At 26.3% G+C, this 20,632-nt stretch overlaps 1 protein-coding gene across 19 annotated transcripts in view; it reads left to right on the top strand.

The window, feature by feature from the left end:
- The window catches only part of shot (dystonin-like protein short stop), a 76,919-nt gene that overhangs the window by 20,143 nt on the left and 36,144 nt on the right, over positions 1–20,632 (top strand). For 13 of the 19 annotated variants that reach the window (XM_089224788.1, XM_089224781.1, XM_089224794.1 and 10 more), the window contains exons 3-8: positions 13,529–13,590; positions 16,212–16,229; positions 16,353–16,397; positions 16,728–16,817; positions 17,511–17,588; positions 17,651–17,743. In XM_089224788.1, coding sequence (XP_089080914.1) covers positions 13,529–13,590; positions 16,212–16,229; positions 16,353–16,397; positions 16,728–16,817; positions 17,511–17,588; positions 17,651–17,743 — 386 coding nt within the window. The remainder of the gene's footprint in view (positions 1–13,528; positions 13,591–16,211; positions 16,230–16,352; positions 16,398–16,727; positions 16,818–17,510; positions 17,589–17,650; positions 17,744–20,632) is intronic. The other 6 variants (XM_089224795.1, XM_089224793.1, XM_089224791.1 and 3 more) reach the window with 2 other exon arrangements.

Genomic DNA, 20,632 nt, shown 5'->3' with positions numbered 1-20,632 from the left:
CTGATTAATTTATATTTTTTCCGTTATAAAACCATATGGAATAACATAATATGTTCATTTAGTTTGCTCCCCTAACTGATGTGAATACGATAATGATGTATTTGGAATGGTTATTAACAAATCCGCTATAATTTAACTATGCTTATTAAAATTAAAAATGAAATTAACTGTATTGTTTGTTTTTAATATATTATACTTATACAGCTATACAAGGTTATAAGTACTTGATAAGCGGTTGAGATAAAAGGTTTAGGTTTTTTATATATCTGTACATTTTATTACGAAAATCTATCAATTTTGCAAAAAACTAAATTATATTTTCTCATTCTTAGGTATTTTTCAAATATGTTTAATTTTGAATTTAAAAATTGTCTACTTTCTTGTATATCTATAGTAATTATCTAATTATTAATGCAGTTACATACTGTACATCACACCTTATTGCGCATAATCTGTAGTAGGTACAATGACAAATAGTGTAACCTTGCAGTGGTTTAAACAAATTAAATGTCATTTGAATTATAAAAAATGTAATGAAAAATTAAAACGTATCGGTATAAATTATTGCAAACGTTTTCCTTCGTATTTTTTATTAATTGCACATCCAGAAATTACGTCACTTTATAATTTGCAATGGACTTTATTCTGACACGTGATATGTATAATATATAGAATAATGGCATGTGACTATTGCAGTGGCATCGTACTCCAATGTTATATAATCAATTATTTATTATTTAGGGAAAACATAATTTTCCTTACACTTCTTATTTATGTAATTCGAATTGACAAAGCCTGGGGTGTGGATTAAGAGTAGGCGAATGCAGTGGGCAGGGTCAGTGGTTTTCGCCATCAGTATTGTATTATACACTAATACAATACCTAAAATGGTATAGATCAAAATAAAAACAACCAAAAAAATCATCAAAGACCGGTCATCGTGTTTATAGCCTAATATTTTCAACTTATTTCTAGACAAAAAAAAAAAAAAACAAGACAGAAAATAAATGTATTATACACAACTGCTTTATCAGTATCATTCGTTTTTATAGTTTTCCAATTATATACTCGGAAATAATTCTTGCTGATCCCATGTGGTTGAACCATATTAAGATACCTAAAACAAAATATTTTCTCATTTTAGATTAAGGCATCAAGTTCTAAGTTACAAATTGACAGTAAATAATATTTTTTTTTAATTTTGCGTAGGTACATATAGCACCTACACTAGTTGTTTGAAAATCATGCATTGTTGAGCATTACATTTTCAACAGTACTCGGAATTGTATTGTTCTGTGTTAAGCCAATAAGGGGTTTAAATAAATATTTACACATTCAATAAATGAATAAACATTAAAAATAAAATTATGCAGTTATTATACTGCAGTAATTTATTTTTACTAAGCATTGTTATAATTAATTGTGCAAACATGATTCAATATCAGTCGTAGTAGATGCTTATCACTTATCAGTATACAGTCGATTCTTGATAATTCGAAGTAAATACTTGGTCCCTTGAAAATCAGATGATAATTATAATAAAAACAATACATTTAAATACACTCGGTAATTTGAAATTAAATTTTGGGAAAACTGGGAACTATCACGTGACAATTCGAAGTATCATCCCGTTCAACGCCCGGTAATTCGAAGTATATTCACCAAATTAAAAAAATTATTAAAAAATGAAACTAAATTCGATGAATCACAAAGCCATTACAGATTTCCTTAAAAATAATAATCTTTTATTATATAATAATTTAATTTACAAAGTATTATTATTAGGTATATAACTTAAAACAATGTATAAATTAATGTATTAAACATTTAATATATTATGTATATGTATTGATTTGCTAAAATAATTAATAATATTACATAAAAACTAAAAAAAAATTTTTTCCCTTAACTCTGTAATTAGAATTTTTTTGCTCTATCGTTACTCTGAACTACTCAACAATTCGAACTCTCGGTAATCCGAAATTTTCAACAGTCCCATCATTTTCAAATTATCGAGGGTCGACTAGCTGTAATTGAAAATGTTTAATAATAGTTTTATCATTGAGTATTATTAGATCATTTTTTGTAAAAAGTACAATTAATTCGACCTTTGATAATGAAAAAAATGTTTTTTTCATGTATTCAATTTTTGTTTTTATTTAACTATTAGATAACATGTTAGGTTAACATTACATGAGTATATATGTATATAGGTATTAAAAATATTTAATTAGAAATAGAAGAAACATTATTAATTAAATATATTTATTCAAATATCGGCATTACCTTTAGTTCTTTCATCTATTTAATTTATCAATTCATCAATATAATAATCTATAGGTCTATAAAAAGTATATCATCTCTGTATCATTATATAGGAATATCGAAGGTTTTTTTTTGTTAAACGTAATTTTATATTATTAGTTATAACCATATAATTTTAATCTGTTATAATAATATCTTTTTTTTGGTAAATACTAAAAGAGATAGATCAATTATAAATATAAAATAATAATTTTAAATATTATAATACTTATTTCTAGGTAGGTACTTTTTAAAATATATATTGTTTTAGAAATGTATCGGTACCTATGGAAAGATACTTAAATAGCATAATATGTACGAGTATAATATGCATCTAAATAACATACAATATTAATCAAGAAAAGTAGTCATTAATTTAAGTGGGTGTTATTGGCTTTTTACTATTTACGTTTGATAGATTTGGATTGCATAACATTTTAATAATTCTAATTTATGTTAGGTACTTATCACTGAATTGTATGAACTATAAAAAAAATGTGATACGCATATTGTTATAAATTGCTCATTGTTTATTTAAATTATTTCAACATTACGTTTTTTTCTTTATTTATTCTTAAAGTATTTGTTTAATAACTTTAGATGATAAATTAAAGATCAGAAGTATAGTATAGGCACTGTTATTGTATTCAAAACAATAAATATTTATTTGAAGGTGTTGATTATTATTCAATAGCCTTTTGTCCAAAATAAACCTGTATGACTGTAAAAATAATCTGGTAATTTATTAATCGCAATATTATTACTATTATATTATATTATAGTGGCTTGGCGTGGCGCGTTGGCTGCTACCAATCGCGGAACGCGACTGGGAGTAAGTAACGGCCACAGCTACCAGCTCCCGGATGGGTGACCACCCGGGTTCATATAGTAGTTAAAAACCTTGCCACACATACGCGTGTTTGCTACTACCTACCGTACAACCGTAAAAACAACCTATCGTACCAAAACCTTATATTCTTACCACAGTTCATAACCTCTACAACAGCTAATGGCCTTAGTCGCCGAGCTTAAGATAAATAAAAAAAATTTGAACCAAAATCATAATTAAAACGAATAACGAAACCAAATATTTAAGTCTAATATCTACGAGACAACTATTTTTGATTGGTATATTTGGTGTCAAGTACTACTATAGTTTGGATCTAATTTTGAATAAAATTGTTTATTGTATTTAAAATGTAAAATATGTTTAGTTTAAGAGGATGTCAGCCGTCAGCGCACTATTTGATTTATTTAAATTGGTGTCATGCTTAATATGGCACATTAGCGTTCAGTAGAATCAATATCCTGGTGTTAGTTTCATTATTTTCAAGCTTTATCTAACTTAAAGTTAAGAATATTATCCACGTGTTAATACGTTTCCTTGTTTTATTATATATTTATATATTGATGTTCAAATTTTTCTGAGTGTGATAGACATTTTCAAAACGTATTGCGTCTATCACTAAGGATATTTCCTTGTTTTGATAGACGTGAGCTTGAAGAGAAAAAAATTGTAATAATAAAATATAACAATAATAATAATACATATGTATATACTATATATAATATATATACGTATATATAGTGTTATGTTAACAAAAATAATAATAGCGTGTTAATAATAATAATAATAATAATATTATGATATAGTATAAATAGTGAATAAAGAAAAAGAAATCAACTTCACCACTGCATTATGAGGTGGATGTACATGTTGGGTCATGGGCTTTTATATTGGGGATATTAGGTGATGTTTTAATTGAATCTGAAAAGATAACGCAAACGGTTTTATTGTAATTTAGTGATAGATTATTATAAGAGAACCATTCAATTATTATACTTAAAGATTGTTCTGCTACTTTAGTTACTGACTGCCATGTATCAATAGTCACATTTAATGCAGTTCATCTTATTATTGTTATGTTTTTAAGTTTTTAACCATAAGTTTGATTATTGGTCGTTTAATTATATCATTGAAGCTAAGTATATAAGATTGGTTTTACTAAACCTAAATTTACCTTGAGAGTGAATTAGAGGAAATAAATAGTGTACTGATTTCCTCTTAAGTAGTGATAGTAATATTCTATTATAAATTGCTTGTATTCTATACATATTACATACTATTAAATTAAAAATTTTCAATGTAAGTTTTTACCAAGTTTTTTCATGAATTTATAATTTTGTGGATGATAAACGAACTTTTTAGCTGATTAAAATTATTTTTGTTTACCGCTTTATTATCCTGCATAATATATTATGTATAATATATAATTTTATACATCATATTTTTTACTGTGGGAAAACCTCGTGGCCATATAAAATAACTTTCGTTTTTGAGCGTAATACCGGTCAAGCCAGTGGAATTATCCCTATTAAGTATTATTCATGGGCGTGTCGCTTATATCGGTTACTCTTTAGTCTTTATAGTATGTATATATACACCTACCGTTTTCCGTGCGTTATTTTAAATGCGAAACAATCGAATGTTTCGCAGTGAGTTGTTTGTGAGTGTGTGTATGTGGGTATGTACATGCAAACTATAATATGGCGCCAAAGACGGGTAATATGATATTGCTTATAGAATATGTATAACGAACAGATGAAAGAAACCACTCACGATTGCCGTGCAATAACAATAATCAATTAGAATTGCATTTCTCCTCATATTTTTATTAGCCCCGATGGCTAGGTACCTACTACAATTTTTTATTCGGAGTATAACGCCGCAAAACCCATTATTTACTTCGAAGGCCATCCTATTAAAAGTACATTTTGGTATCACGCATTTGTATAGTGATGATCGATATTTTAACGCGAATAAGATGTAGGTGTACAAATAATATGTTATTGAACGGTCCATAATATAGTCTTTATCAGTTCATTTAAATAACATTTTATTTTTTAGTGTATTTTTTTTTTTTTTTATTAAATTCTGTGATTTAACAACGATTAGAGTTTGTAAAAGGTTATATTTTGTACAAAACAAAAAAAAATGTTTAGATTGATATAAAAATCTAACACTCATTACTTGTTTGATGAAAACATTTTTTTTAGCGTACATTGTCTTACAAACATTATTATTTATTAGAGTGAGTACTGAGTTGTATGTTGTCCATTGTCAAGTAATAGACGTCATTTTCTGAAATCTATTTTATTCAATATATCGATTTACAAAAAGTTAAGAGTAGACACTTCAAATATGAATAGATAATATAATGTTTAATAAGGGAATTTAAATTCTTTTATATTACCTATATGGATAAATCACTGGTGGTTATGTATACAAACTGCATTGTTTTCTGTTTATAGGTTATACATAAGGGTTTATTATTAGTGTGTAACATATAAAATTATGACTCGACTTATGACGTCCTGAATTAATATTTTATAATTATTAATTACCTAATATACTTAGACTATATAATAAAACAAGTATACAGCACTTGATTTTTTTCTTGTTTATCGGTGATCAAAAAGTAACACAATTAAATGAACGTTTTTTAAGGGGTACCGCTAATGAGTGACTTCTCCTTCTCACTATTCAAAATCATCCATTTTACTTATTGTTCAATATTGTATGTAAATATAGATTGTAAATAAAAATTTTGTTAAAAAAAAAGAAAATGAACGTTTCGTTTCAACTTTAAATATAAAACTGTGTACTTAAATCAATATGGTTGATTTATTGTTGAGCTTATATGTTCTAAACAATGAACAATAATATTATTCATTATTATGTTATTTTTTCATATTTGCTCAAAACTAATAATATGTTATGTTTACTTTTAGTTTGATTTTAATATTAACCTATTTCCATTCCGAATAACATTTTTTTATACAATTTTTATTAAAAACAATTGACTTGATATAATTGGTAATGATAATTATTCATTTTTTATTTTTTCATAAAATAACAGATTTCGATTTATTTTACGTTGTTATATAATAGTTTACTTCATAGATCATCATCATTATTATTTATAGAAGATATGACCTATTTTTTATTTTTATTTTTTTATTAGAAATTATAAACACAATTTGTCTTAAATTATTTAAGTATAGTTGGTAAATTATATGTCAAAATATGAAAAATACAGAAAAATAAATAAGCACATCTCATAGGTACAAACGTTAAGAACATATATTGTAATGAATCATATATTATATAGATATGATATATAATGATAAAATCATAAAATTAAAAAGTTACCTATTAAAGTATATAAAATAAATAAAATTTCAAAAATATTTTTAATGTTTTTTTTATTATTTTTTATTTGTAAAATGTTTTGATACCACTATATTTTCCTGTATAGTTATGAAAAATTTGGATGATTTTTGATTTAAAAAAAAAAATTAAAAATTAAACTGATATACTTTTATGTTCAATAATTATACATTATTAAATATAGGCATTTGCAGAATATTATATTATAAAATTATAAATTGTATAACCGCTGAATTCAAAATTGGTACCTATGCTAAGTTGAATACATAACACGTATATATATAACTATGTAAATGTATTATTAGGTATTGCAATAGCCGGTATAGCTGTATATAGGTACTACATTACTTTGTATAATATTATGTATTATAATATATAGGACTTGACAGTACATTATATTAGAAATCAAATATACGTAGTATTATAGTTTTTAACTTTGATGACTGATGTAAGGTTTTTACTTAGTTAATTAATAATTATATTATACAATGATATAATTTATATATTTTTTCAAAAGTGTAAGATGATTTATGGGATTATTACATTTTTTTTTTAAATATTGGGATTTATAGTATTAAGTTTGGTGCACTCGGTGTGCAGTTAATTAATTATTATTTTTTTTTTAACATTTACGGAATCATAAATATTTTTTATATCAGCAATGTTGGTGATTTCGTTTTTATCTTATTTAAATATGCTTTTATAGGCATCCAAAAACGTAGGTACAGTTAAAATTAATTTATTCCTTTAGACTTATGAGTGGGTAGTGACAACATATTATATGTCATTCACTGGCCGTTATTTATCTTCCCAAGATCATTAATTTATATTTGACGTATTTATTAACTATTACTCGTTAAAACACCATTATGCTACCATTGGTAAAATTTCGCATAGCCACATATAGGTAACAACATATTTTGTATATTTTTTTATGTGGATATTTCATACAATTTGTCGAATGCAAATAATAAATGAAAAGAAAAATTAGGTCATTTATTGTTATGTCAAGGACAATAATTTAATAAAAGTCAAGTTAACTTTTTAATGTTCTACAAAGATCCATCGATGAATTTAGTGGGATGAATAATTGTTATTAACTTAGGATATGTGTATAATATTATATTAAACTAATAACCAATACATTTATTTTATGTGTGCATCTGGTTGTAGATTAATAAGTGTTTGTGCACTTATATTTTGAAAATGATATTAATAAGGACTTCGAGCTCCGCTTAGATTATGAATGTTTTTACTTTTATTTATGATGTATAATATTATGTCATTATAACAAATAGTAATAAGTTATAACGTATAAGCCATAAGTTTCAACAACAATTAATATTATTAGTGTCTGAATTATCTTATATCGCTGTTTGATATTTTTACCATACAAATAAATATTTTAGGGAAAATGTATATGAAATAATAGAAATATTAGTTAATATTCTTGTAGATATAAATATAAATTTAAATCACTATATTTTAATATTTTAACCCTCCAATGGGCAAGTGTAAGTTGAATTTAATATTTTAAAACAACTAAAGCAATACTTATTTATTTAAACGCTCATATTTTTTAATTTTTAATAAATATTTATCGTTGTGGACACTCAATCGTTAAAATAATGTTGTCAATTAAATTTATTATATAAATCGAAAACTCAATGACAATATCATTGGTTAAATTATGTTGACTTATAGGACGTATATAGGTTTGTATAATATACACAATATTATATAAAGTTTTACCAAGTTAATTCTTTAAGGTACCTATTGATGAATATGTGTATGGCAGTCCTTATTATATATTATATAAAAATAGATAATATACCTATTATTTTTTTTTTTTTTAAGGCTTCAAATACAAAGGTTTATTAGCCTACGATGGTTTACATGTCTAGTGGTAACAGTTATTTAAAAGAAATTTGATTTTTTTTACATTGAAAATTTTTAATTATTATTTACATTTTAATTTTTATAATGTGACGTCGTTGATCCGTTGTCTTATATGTTCGTTGTGAGATTGGCCATCTTGATGAAATTTGTTATGGTTTTTTCTTGTCCTGGTCCGAGTGCGTCTTTGAGTGTGATGGTGTTTATATTTGCTTTTGTTCTGGCGTTATGTTAAATGGGGCAAATATCCATTATTATGTATCATAAATGCAAATACAGTGTAGACATTATTTTAAATTTGCTTAGCTTTGTATTAATTAAATACCAATATATTATAGTGTGACATACATTTTTTTTCGTTTATTGTTATTGAAATGTTTCAGCACTTTAGGGACTATTACAAGTATAACATTTTTTTAAGAACACATAATATACGAATAGTGCTTTAAAATAAAAATCGACTAAATAAAATATTTGTTAATGAAACAATGATATCATAAACAAAAAATTGCAGTGTATAAAATGTAAATACTCGTAATTTACCGGACTAGCAATTCTAATATTATATATCTAGTTATTTATAATTTAAAATTTATTTTATTACTCTATGTGGTATTATTATTTTATCACACATTATTTTTTAAATGCAATTATGAAAAAATATTATCGTTATTAATTTGTTATAAAATCGAATTTGTTACATGCAATTGTGTGATTAAATGATTTGCTTCTAGTTTTGGAAATTAATCATATTGTAGTAGGAAAAATAAAGGATAAAAACAATCGATGGGGATTACAGTATTTCCCACGAAAGTCAAGTTTCGTTTGGTTTCTGTATAGTTTCCGGTGCGTGAAATTTGTATAGTTCTATTCCCCGAATTCGTAATTGTTTTATTCGTAACCTTGGAATACTAACCTAGAGAAATATACGACTATTGACGATATAATATATCATTTTATATTTTTATGTATATAATTTATCTACGTAGAGTTATTTTTTCTGCTCATTGATCTGCTAATTAGACGATATTAAATAACACTATATGAGCGCGAACCTGGTTGAATCATCGCGGTGACTGGTGGCTGCTTAAAATACCAGGTAAACGGTTACGTCAACCGCGATATTATTATATTATGTATACTACGCATTGCACACACGCGCATGTACGTGCAGAAGCCTCGTATAATTTAATTATATGTATGTTATACTTATATGATGTCGGCAGCACTATAAAAGTCGTCTTGAAGCGTCCAGCTGCCATATAGGCGTCCACATACATTTTTTTTGTGGTAATAATAAGGAAGGGAAGGACAAGTTCTATATCAATGTGTATAATAGTACAATATATGAAAAATCGGGCATAACTATGTACAATTTATAGTATGTACCTATGCATTTTTTGTTATAGAATTTTAATTATAGAAATCTTTTTTTCAATTTGTTTTCGACAATTATTTTATTAAATTTCATAGAAATCAATGCGTATATGATGTTATCATTGAAATCTCATTATTTTTGAAAAAAATTAATAACGTCTCACACTCTACCACAATGATTAATATAAAAAAATGGGCAAGTGGATGTTGATGGTCTGCTGTACAGTAGCAGGTTATAAGTGAGATACTGTGATGTAATGGATGTAATTAAATTTGAATTCAATGATATAATATCATTGTATGCAAAAAAATGATTCTGTGTGAAAACGGTTTGTCAGTCTATGATATTTTATATTATATTAATTATATTGTTATTATTTTAAAAATAAATGTAGGTAAGGTACCTACAAAATAAATTCAAAATTAATCAAATCAGATATTCATTATGTACCTAACTCACTCAGTCATTCATAAAATATATAACACACTTTAAAGTATTAATATAAGTCATTAACGACATTAAATATTAAAATTAGGATATAAAGTATAGTATACTCTAGAAATTGCATAAGTACCCACGAATAATATTTTTAAATTATAACAATATAACTAAAATTATTTTTCTTGGTTATTTAATATGTAATTTCTTTAAATTTAAACTTAAAATAACTATTAAAAAACTGTGTTTGTATAGGTACCTAGATTTTAGATTGTTTGTTATAGTTCCTACTAACTACTTACGTGTAATCTTGTTTTAAATTTTCGATCCTTATCTATAAAAGTTAAAAGTTCTATACATTTTTACAACTAAATAATTTATACATTTTCAATTTAATAAATTTTATCAAAATTTGAACTTGAAATATTTTGAAAATGTTATCAAGTGTAAAAAATGCTAATATAAATATTAAGTGAACATTTTATGTATTTACGGTAATTTGTTTTAGGAGTTGCACCAATATCTAAAATCTGTTTTCTCAAAAACCGATTTTGCGTAAAAATACCAGTTTTTCCTTATTTTTTTTTTGTTTTCCGGTGCTTTTGAAAACTTCTAAAAATTTTAAATTTTGACCTCCTTAATGCACCAACTGGATTCACTTTTCAACTGGAAAACCTATTGCAGTTGAAAATCGATGAATTATTATATGCTCCTATATAATTGGTTATAGGTACGTGTTACAAATATCTACATGGAAAGGTCAATAGACTGTACCTTTTTCACCCTCGGATCCATATATTGCTTTATATATTTCGTTATTTGTCTACATATCGATAGATCTTTCGTTATGTTAATTATTATTATTAATTGCTAAGTATAGTAACACTAATATATAGTAACAACAGTGTGCTGTGTTAACTTATTATTGAAAAAAAAATTTATTATTTTTACATTTGTTATTTTTATATCTGTACCTAATATACAATACGAAGTTAATTGTATTTAAGTTTTTCGTGTAGAACGTTTTCCCTCAAAATTTGTACGTGTTGGCTTGTAAAATAACTAATTAGTGTTGTTGGTGAAATAGAAAAATTGATCACTCCGTATATAATACTATGAGTTATGACGTACAATGAACAGGTATTACAATCCATAGCTGTTGTGCTAATTAGAAAATATATCATACATTTGTATACATATGTATATAATATATATAGATTATAAGCCATGCTGTGTGTACCGACAATGGGTGTTTGACCTTAGGTTGTCAGGTTTCACTGTTGTTATAGTATTCCTAACCCCGGATCTTTTGTTTTTCACCGAGGTGAAATTATCTTTTTAGAAAATTTATTAAAGCGCGTCTTAGGTATATAGAGAATAGAATGCATTTGAAAAATGTCTCTGAAGTCAGTCGCTTCACGGGATTAATATTATGTAAACGACGACGGCTGCATTTTTTATTTACTACCTAATTTTTAAGTTTATAAAATGTGTAACACATACCTATATATATATATATATATTACATTGGTTAATTTTCTAATTATTGATTTAGACATTAGTTAAATTATCAACATATTGTTCAGATGTATTATCTGAAAATCAATACTTTTTTTTTCGTTCTGGTGTCATTTTATAATATTCTTGTGTTTTATTCAAAAAAATAAGAACTGTTTTTATTGTTATAAAGCAGTATTTTAAGTTACTATATATAATTAAAACGTGTTGAAAAATAAATGCACAGGTTTAATATGATGCACGGGTATAATAATAATATTATATCAGGACCACCTTAATCTATGAATGTCCACTGTTATTTTCGAATAAAAACTATACTTATACCTAGCTACATAATTTTAACAAACATCTCTATTTTTTTGATTATTTAAATTCATGTTCTTCTTACTTTGTTCGATGTACGAAATAATTACATAGCCATTTTAGGAGTATTTACATATATTTGTAACATATTATGATGCCGTATAATTTACTAAGTTATTATTTTTTTAAATTAATATCTTAAATTAAATAAATTTTGTTTAGCACCTAAACGATAAAAAATATGTATGTCTTCAATACAAATAATCTTAAATCTACTCATATACTTCTATACAATATACTTTAATACATTATTATATTTGTTCATTTCATTTTTTAAAATAAAGGTTTAAGTTTCTGAAAATGTGTGACGGTGTTATGTATTAGTAAAAGGTGTGGTATAGTGCCAAAACCAAATTATGATTTCAATTGGAATTATTCCATTTGATAAACCTACTTGACCGTCTGCCAATCTAAAAATGTGTATCATTCTACCATTTATTACATATCATTGTCTTAAGTTAATTATGCCAAATGTGTCATTTTTGGTTTTAAAAATATTTGTTAGAAAGTTTTCGTTGAACATTTGACGTCCACATCACTATTCTTTTAAATCATAAAGGTATTTTTTTTGTTACGATAAATTTTTAAAATGAAAGTAAATCCCAATTATTCGTTACAGTTTTCTAAATATCTGTGTAGATTGAAAATGACAATGTAAACACTGCGTGTACGATGACATGTAATGAAACAGTTAGAATTAATTTGGTTTAATACAAAATATATATATGAAATTTGTATTGACTTTGCATCTAAATAAATTATCATAATTATGTGTTTTTTGTTAATGTTATCTTATTCTACCTACGTCCTTCGAGTTAATATTATTTGGTAAATATTCCAATTTTGACATGAATTGTCATAAAATAAAAATAAATTAAATTCTAATTTTGGAGTACTGTATTAAAATATTGCATGAAAAATGTTCTAAATAGGTCGAAGAAAAAATCCAACCAAAATGGATAAGTTTAATGATAAATAAATTCTTGTAAATTCGATTACGTGTAGCCGGAACGCTCCCAGATACAGTAATTACACGGTATTGCATGTCTAATGAATATTGTTATATTGGGGCACAGAGTTTAGTGTTGTTGTTACTTGTTATAAATTTTAAAATTTAGAAATGTCGTAATTCGTATAGTTTTATGTAAATTTATTTGTATTATATTGAGTACATATAAGATGTAGTTTTTTTGCTGGCAAACTTATATGTACATATAATGACGTGGCTGAACGTTATTATACATGGACACACACTGTAGTGTATATTATATAGTTATAAAGGCTATAATATATTAATAATAAATTGTTGTTTGCTTGTTTGAACTGTATCATGGAAAATATGTTTTAAGTTTAAATAGTAATGCTCTATATTTTTAAACTAAAGTTTTCTTTATTTTCAGATGAAAGAGATGCCATACAGAAGAAAACGTTTACAAAATGGGTGAACAAACATTTGAAAAAAGTGAGTCATGTTTTTTATATTGGTATCTACAGAGTATTATATTTTACTATTTATGGTTATATACTTATGTGTATCATAATATTTTACATGAATATAAATAGGTATTGGCCGGTAGTTAATACAAATAAAAAAATAATGTTATAACATTATTTATACTTAATGCATACATATTAATATCTTAAAAATCTTAAACTTTAGGTTTAGTTTTATAGATAGTACCTACTACCTAGGTATAGCCGTTATACGTATTAATATAATTATGCACATTTCTCTACACAAAACATAATACATTATACATTTCAATTATTTGAATAGTGGATTGCATCGTTTTTGGTCACAAAAGGAGTCTTATCATTAAACAAGACAAACAAACTTGAATATTAATTCTCGTTGACGTAACCTTATGTTGATTAGGTAATTTTTATTACTGATGTTCAAAAACATTACAATATTTTTTATTTTAAAAATAATTATGGTCTGACATTTTAAGAATATATCTCACGTTTTCTTTGCTTATAAGGTTTCGAGTAATATACTTTAATGTTATATACTATTCCTTCAGTTTTTAAAATGTTTAACTGTCATGCAGAATTAGAAGTTGAATATTTAGTTTAAATAACTAAAAACAGTTGGTAGTAAAATATATTATTTATTGATAGATTTAATAAAGTACTGATTAAATGTTCAAGATTAATACTTAAAAAATATATATATATATAGTTTATGCACGGCCTTACTAGAGAGTTTTAAGAAGAAGTTATAATCGTAAAATTGTATTATCAAATATATCACATACTCAACATTATATATAGGTTTCGAAACCTCTGTTATTTCTATTTCTCACTTTCAATCCGAAACTTATTGTAGTATACAGATTATAAATAAATAAAACAACCTACGTACAGTATTGCTCACTATAATAAGTAATAACTGAAGATATTATGTTAATTCAGTACCTTATATAGGAGTTTACAATTTATTAATATTTTATTAAATATGTTTAATTTATAGTACCTAAGTTAAAGTCAACTTTGAAGTTGACTTTAAATCACACTTACATACATTAACGTTTTTGACTAAATTTAAAGAGAAAGAGGCATATTATAGTAGGTATCATGGCACAAAATAATTGTTTTATTTTTCTTACAAAGACAGCTTTTATCATTTTATTACCTATTGTTATATTTTAGAAATTTTTATAATATTTACTATATTAATTACTTTTATAATTCATAGTCATAAATTATTAATATTTATTTTATACATTAAAAATGGTTAATAAAATCCTGATTGTGGGAGAGGGCTCGAATTAAACCTCAATACAGTCACCGCCTACACACATTTTATCTCATTAAGTTAGAACACTTAAGGTTTTTATTTTTATTTTTGCTACATACGAGAGTGAGTCAATAGATATCTGGAGAGTACTTATTTGATTTAAATAAAGTTAGGCTATGAAATTAAAAAGTTAAGTTTCTTGTTCTAATAGTTTGTATAATTTATTTAGGAGAAACAGAAAACAAAGTATATTATCTTTTAAAATGTCATGAAAAGTCTATAATCTATATATTCGGTAATTTCAAGAGGTGGAATTTTGATGTCCTTGAAATTTAAAAATTCTTTATAATATTTTCATATGGTTTATCAGTATTTAGGGATGATATACTATTCCACATTTATTTTATATGCTCTGTATAGTTTAAAAAAATGTCTTTAAAACTCTAAATTCTACAATATTCTATTAGTTCATGTGAAAACTAAAATAATAATTATAAATGTTTCTCCGTGAACTTTAAGCCTGATATTTTTAATTGTGCTAAAATAATACAACATGCTTAATAATAATATTCATAAATGATTAAGCGGAGTACCGTAGTTATTATTTTTATAATAGATTGTAGTGTGCAAAACTATATACTTAACATATAGAATAAGTATTAAAATATTTGTTTCTAATCAAAATGTAATATATGATAAATAAAGGTTGTGTTAGGTAGGTCTCTATTGTTTAAGTATATGTTCACATTTTAATTGATTTTATTTGTAATTACTAAAGTGTTTCTAATTTTATTGATCTTATTATACATATGCTTATTATTTTTCGTTATTATTCTATAATTTTTGGGTCAAGGTATAAATAACATCGTAGGTATACCTAAAAAATATCAACGCCAACTTACTTTTTTGTACTAGTTAATGATGTATCCGCCAACACAAAACGGAAACATTTAAATATCATATTATTCATATTGAATAATATATTTTGGTTTGGCAAAATATGATTTTAGGATTGGCATATGGTGGGTATATATTACTTCCGCTATCGAAAATAAGATAAAATTTATCTTTCAAAAAAATGAATCTACAATTTCTACAATTTTTAGAGATTATACCTCCCTTCTTGATTTTTATTATGGGGTTTTATATAAACTTATAAAATAATTATTCAATATCAATATTTATGTACAACCGTAAATAAATAAAAACATAATATAAGTTATGTTACATTTAATAATATTATAAACCTTTAAAGTTAACATAGTTTATAGATAAAAATTAATATTTGCTTACATTAGTTTTTGTATGTTTTTTTTTCATTTAACCTGAATATGTGAAAGCAGCATTGGAAATACTCGAAGGTAGGATAATTATTTAGAAAAAAAAATAATAACTCACGTTTTAATTTGACACGATCGTAAGGATTTTCGTTCATTTTTCTCATATTTTATTTTAAAAGTAAATGAGTAAATTGTATGTTTCAGACATATACTTGTTTGCAGGCGTGTTCTAATTCTATTTGTACTTGTGTAAGTTTACTTGAGTTGAGCGTTTTCAAATTTTTTCTTCGAGTGGTAGTTTAAAAAAAATAGAAGTAATATTTTAACCTGTAGGTTGAATTATTTCGTGCTGTCGAATGTTAATATTTTTTGTCACTGCCTAGTGCCTTCCATTTGCTTAGTAATCTGTATCACGTTTTTCTGACTGTTTTTTTTTTTTTTTTTTTTATGTATTTAGGTACATATTTTATTAAACTGTGGATCTGTAGCATTGGTTATTATTATTAAACATGTTGACGCTTCAATAATAGATTAAATATGAAATGCAAGTGTTAAACAATAAATTGTTGGGATTTACAGGCGAATCGTCATGTTGGGGACTTATTCATCGATTTGCAAGATGGTCTGAATTTAATATCATTACTCGAAGTGTTGTCTGGAGATCAATTGGTAAGCAATAAATAATAGTAAATTTATGTACAAAATGTATATTCAAAATTATGTATGAAGGAAGATATTTTTTTTAGAAAAAGAAAATATTTTTTCATGCATTATTAGACAGTATTTTATAAAAATTACTTTCAAGGTTTCTGGGGTGTGCCTCGATAGAATTTGTAACGTGTCAGATGATCATTAGGCCATAATAATCGATGTTTTGAGTAAACGAAAACTTTTGATTGTGGCTCAACACGATAGTTTTTGTGGGCGGTTTCGTCAATTCTGTCGCTTTTAATTGTTATCTTTTGTGTTGATAATTTAAGGGGTAGGCTAGTACTATTATATAGCAGAGTTATAAAAACCTAATTGAAGGAAAATACTATTACATCCAAGAAAGGTGTTCCCGGCAAACCGGACAATGATAATTACGGCTAGCAGCTACTAAGAACTTGATATTCCGTATAAAGTGATGCGCCAAGGCCTGAAATACATCCTTGTCTTTGTTTCGCTGGGTAAAATTGTGTAATACAATTTGTAAAAAAAGTCCATTAAATTGTGCCTATTATTGTTGAGTTTCAATGAATATATTGTATTTTTCATCTTTTCGTAAACATTGTACATTGTATATTTGATAGATCGACAAGGACAAGTTACTTAGTAGTTACTTTAAATGTTTGCTATAATTGTTTCCGAATTAATTTCCAGCCAAGAGAAAGAGGCAAACTGAGATTTCATATGCTACAAAATGTCCAAATGGCACTGGAATACTTGCGTTTCAAAAAAGTAAATAATTCTGCTTTTATAATTAATATTCCAAAGTTATAAACATTTATGTATGTTCTTAGATCAAACTTGTAAACATTCGAGCCGAAGATATTGTAGATGGCAATCCAAAACTCACGCTGGGTCTCATATGGACCATTATACTTCATTTCCAGGTTAGTATCGTTAACTTTTATTAATGGATATGGATTTTTATGTTCGAAATGGGTGGAACGTCATATTATCACAAAAATAAATTGTTACACAACGCTGGTCATGTGTGATAGAACAAAACACAGAGCGCACCTGAAAACCATCTGTGGTTGATTATGGCCTACACAATCAGTATATTGCTAGTTTTACATTTTTGACACTTAAAATATGTACACATAATTCAAAATTGTGTTGTATAAATGTGTAATTATTAGCTAGAATGCATTTTAAAAACAGGATAAATTATGTACTTATAATTTTTTTTATTTCTTATTCGTTTATAAATTTAATTTTTGTTTTGTTTAAAACGTTCAAATACCAGCTTTCAAAAAATACCTTATAATTTAGTCGAATATAGAAGTTTTAGCACATATTATATTCATCTGATGTTCATAATATATTGTATCATACTGGTGGAACTAGCTAACCTCCGAATAGCGAATCAATAGACTCGTCTTATTTGAAAACGTAATATCCTAATCGAATTTTGTGTCATAATGTATTAAAAACATAGATAATATATAATGGATAGGACATCCCTATACTAAATACCCATGGGGCAGCGTTCCCGAAGTTTCGGTATGTGCCCCATCTATACCATTGTTACCAGTAGTAACCAACAGGTAACCATTTTAATTTTATCACTATCTACTAATAATTGTTATCAAACAAATAATAATGTTAAACATTAAATTTGTCGTTTACTGTTTGACTTTAAAATACAATTTTGAATAATTTAAAATTCAACAGAATTGCAGTTTTATGTTTAAAGTAATCTTCATTAGCTGGTATTAATTTATTTTATATATTTTATTGACTATTGTTACCACCGTAGATTACGACCAAATCACTTATCACCTAAATACAAATATAATTAATTATTATAAGTAATTTTGGAGTCCATGGAGTATGGACTTATCGTTATTAGTTTCCATTTACCAATTATAAAATCACTTACTGGCTAAAATAAACTAAAATAATTATTTTGTTTTAAATTTAAATAAAAAAGAAAAAAAGATTTGTTCATGGGATAAAAAATTTATTACCTCGTAGCTTATCATTCGGGAACGCACGGAGAAGGCTGATGGCCTATCCATTATATATTATCTATGATTAAAAATGACTAAAGCTTTTTTTAAGTATGCTAATATATAATATATGTAGTTATATTTTTCCTGTTCAAAAATCAGGAACGGGTGGGAACTGTTTATAACAACATTACCAGCAACATATTATATATTTTTAAAGTTAGTGCTATTAGAAAAAGATTTTAAATTAGGAGTTGGATAGGCAACTATAAAAACATCTAAGTAATAGCGGTTACACCGAACGCTCCTTTTTAATTAATGAGAATGTTTTTATCTATTAGCGATAGAAAGTGATAAGCTGTAACGGGTCCGTTGTGTATCATTTATATGTTATTTTTCCAGAGCCCCGTTACACATCCATATCCTCCGTCGTCCTAAAAATTGATAAGCTTTCTATTGCCAATTATGATAATCATAGTTGAATGTTAAACAGCGAACATGTTAATTAATTCCTTACGCCTTTTTTTTTATAAAACCTGGTTATTTGTTTTATATATTTATTATTTTTTTTTTTATATGTTTTGTGTAATATTTATTATTATCAGTTCGTTTTTTTTCTCTATTTTTTAGTTTCTTATTGTAAAAACATTCCTTCGTTTGAAAGTATGTATTTTTAATTAATAATTGCGCTGCATAATCATAATTTATTAAATATTAATTATTATGTTCAGTTCGAAATTTTAGAAATATAAAAATTCTGAACATTTTTTATTCAGATAATTTGTCTATCATCGTCGTTTAATATAAATGACTACTGAATGTTATATAACAAATACATTTTAATAATTATTTAAATTTATTGTTTTATCCATAACTGCTGATGTCTTTATGAGAGATAGCGAATGAGATTTTTTTTAGTTTACTAGTTAAAATTACACCCAATACTTAAAAGCATTTTTTTTATAAAATCTTTTGAAACGCGTCAAATTAATACATCATTATAGTCAATGTAATAAGTTCTGTATCAGTATTTACGGCATCGCGCGTTCTAAATATCCGAGACAATGAGAATGAGAGTATCAATTCTAACAGAGGAACGGTACAATTTTTGTTTTGCTAAACATATCACGAATAGAGGCGTCACTCGTAATAACGTACGTCACGAAATCACAATTATGATTTATGCGAAGTACTGTGGTCGTCTTGTATTATAATGATGGCGGTGCGTGTCATCGCGTTACTGTCACCCTGGCACAGTGTATACTTTAATGTACCTTCTTACCTGCGATATTGACGTATCGTAGTAATTTGCCGGAAACATATTTTTAATCCGTTTAATTGGTAGGTAGGTAGGTATTGCGCACACAATCCGGCAAAAAGCACTAGGACGTGGCGATTGTGAAAATCTATTTTTGCCACGTGTATGTATCCGGTCTTAACCCTGATTTCTCGCCTCCGTCCGCAACATCGTTGCGAGTATATCCATAATGGTGGTATGCTGTGCACAGCGGTGCGGTGTTTATGTAATCCGCGGCCTCCTCCAGCGTTCGTCGGGCGGGTGACTCCTACGCTGTGGTTGGTCCAAGGTCCCCGGTGACCCAAGGATCTGAACGCACCTGGCCAAGCGCTCTTTATATGGATATGTGGTGCACGCAGTATACGCGGCGATGCGATTTTTGGCCAGGTCGAACGTGGGCTCAACGTCCGTGGGCGCCATGGCGTTGTTATCGTAACACATTACGTTACCTGCAATAATATCATAACATTCCGGTAGACCATCTGCGACGGCTGCTGGTGCTTTTCGAGGGGGCCTACATCATTCGA

The sequence above is a fragment of the Diuraphis noxia genome, unplaced genomic scaffold (assembly GCF_037042655.1).
Source record: "Diuraphis noxia isolate RWA-SAM2 unplaced genomic scaffold, SU_Dnox_SAM2 contig0003, whole genome shotgun sequence".
NCBI lineage: Eukaryota > Metazoa > Arthropoda > Insecta > Hemiptera > Aphididae > Diuraphis > Diuraphis noxia.
Note: the sequence above shows the minus strand (reverse complement) of the source record. Positions and strands in the feature narration are given on the sequence as shown.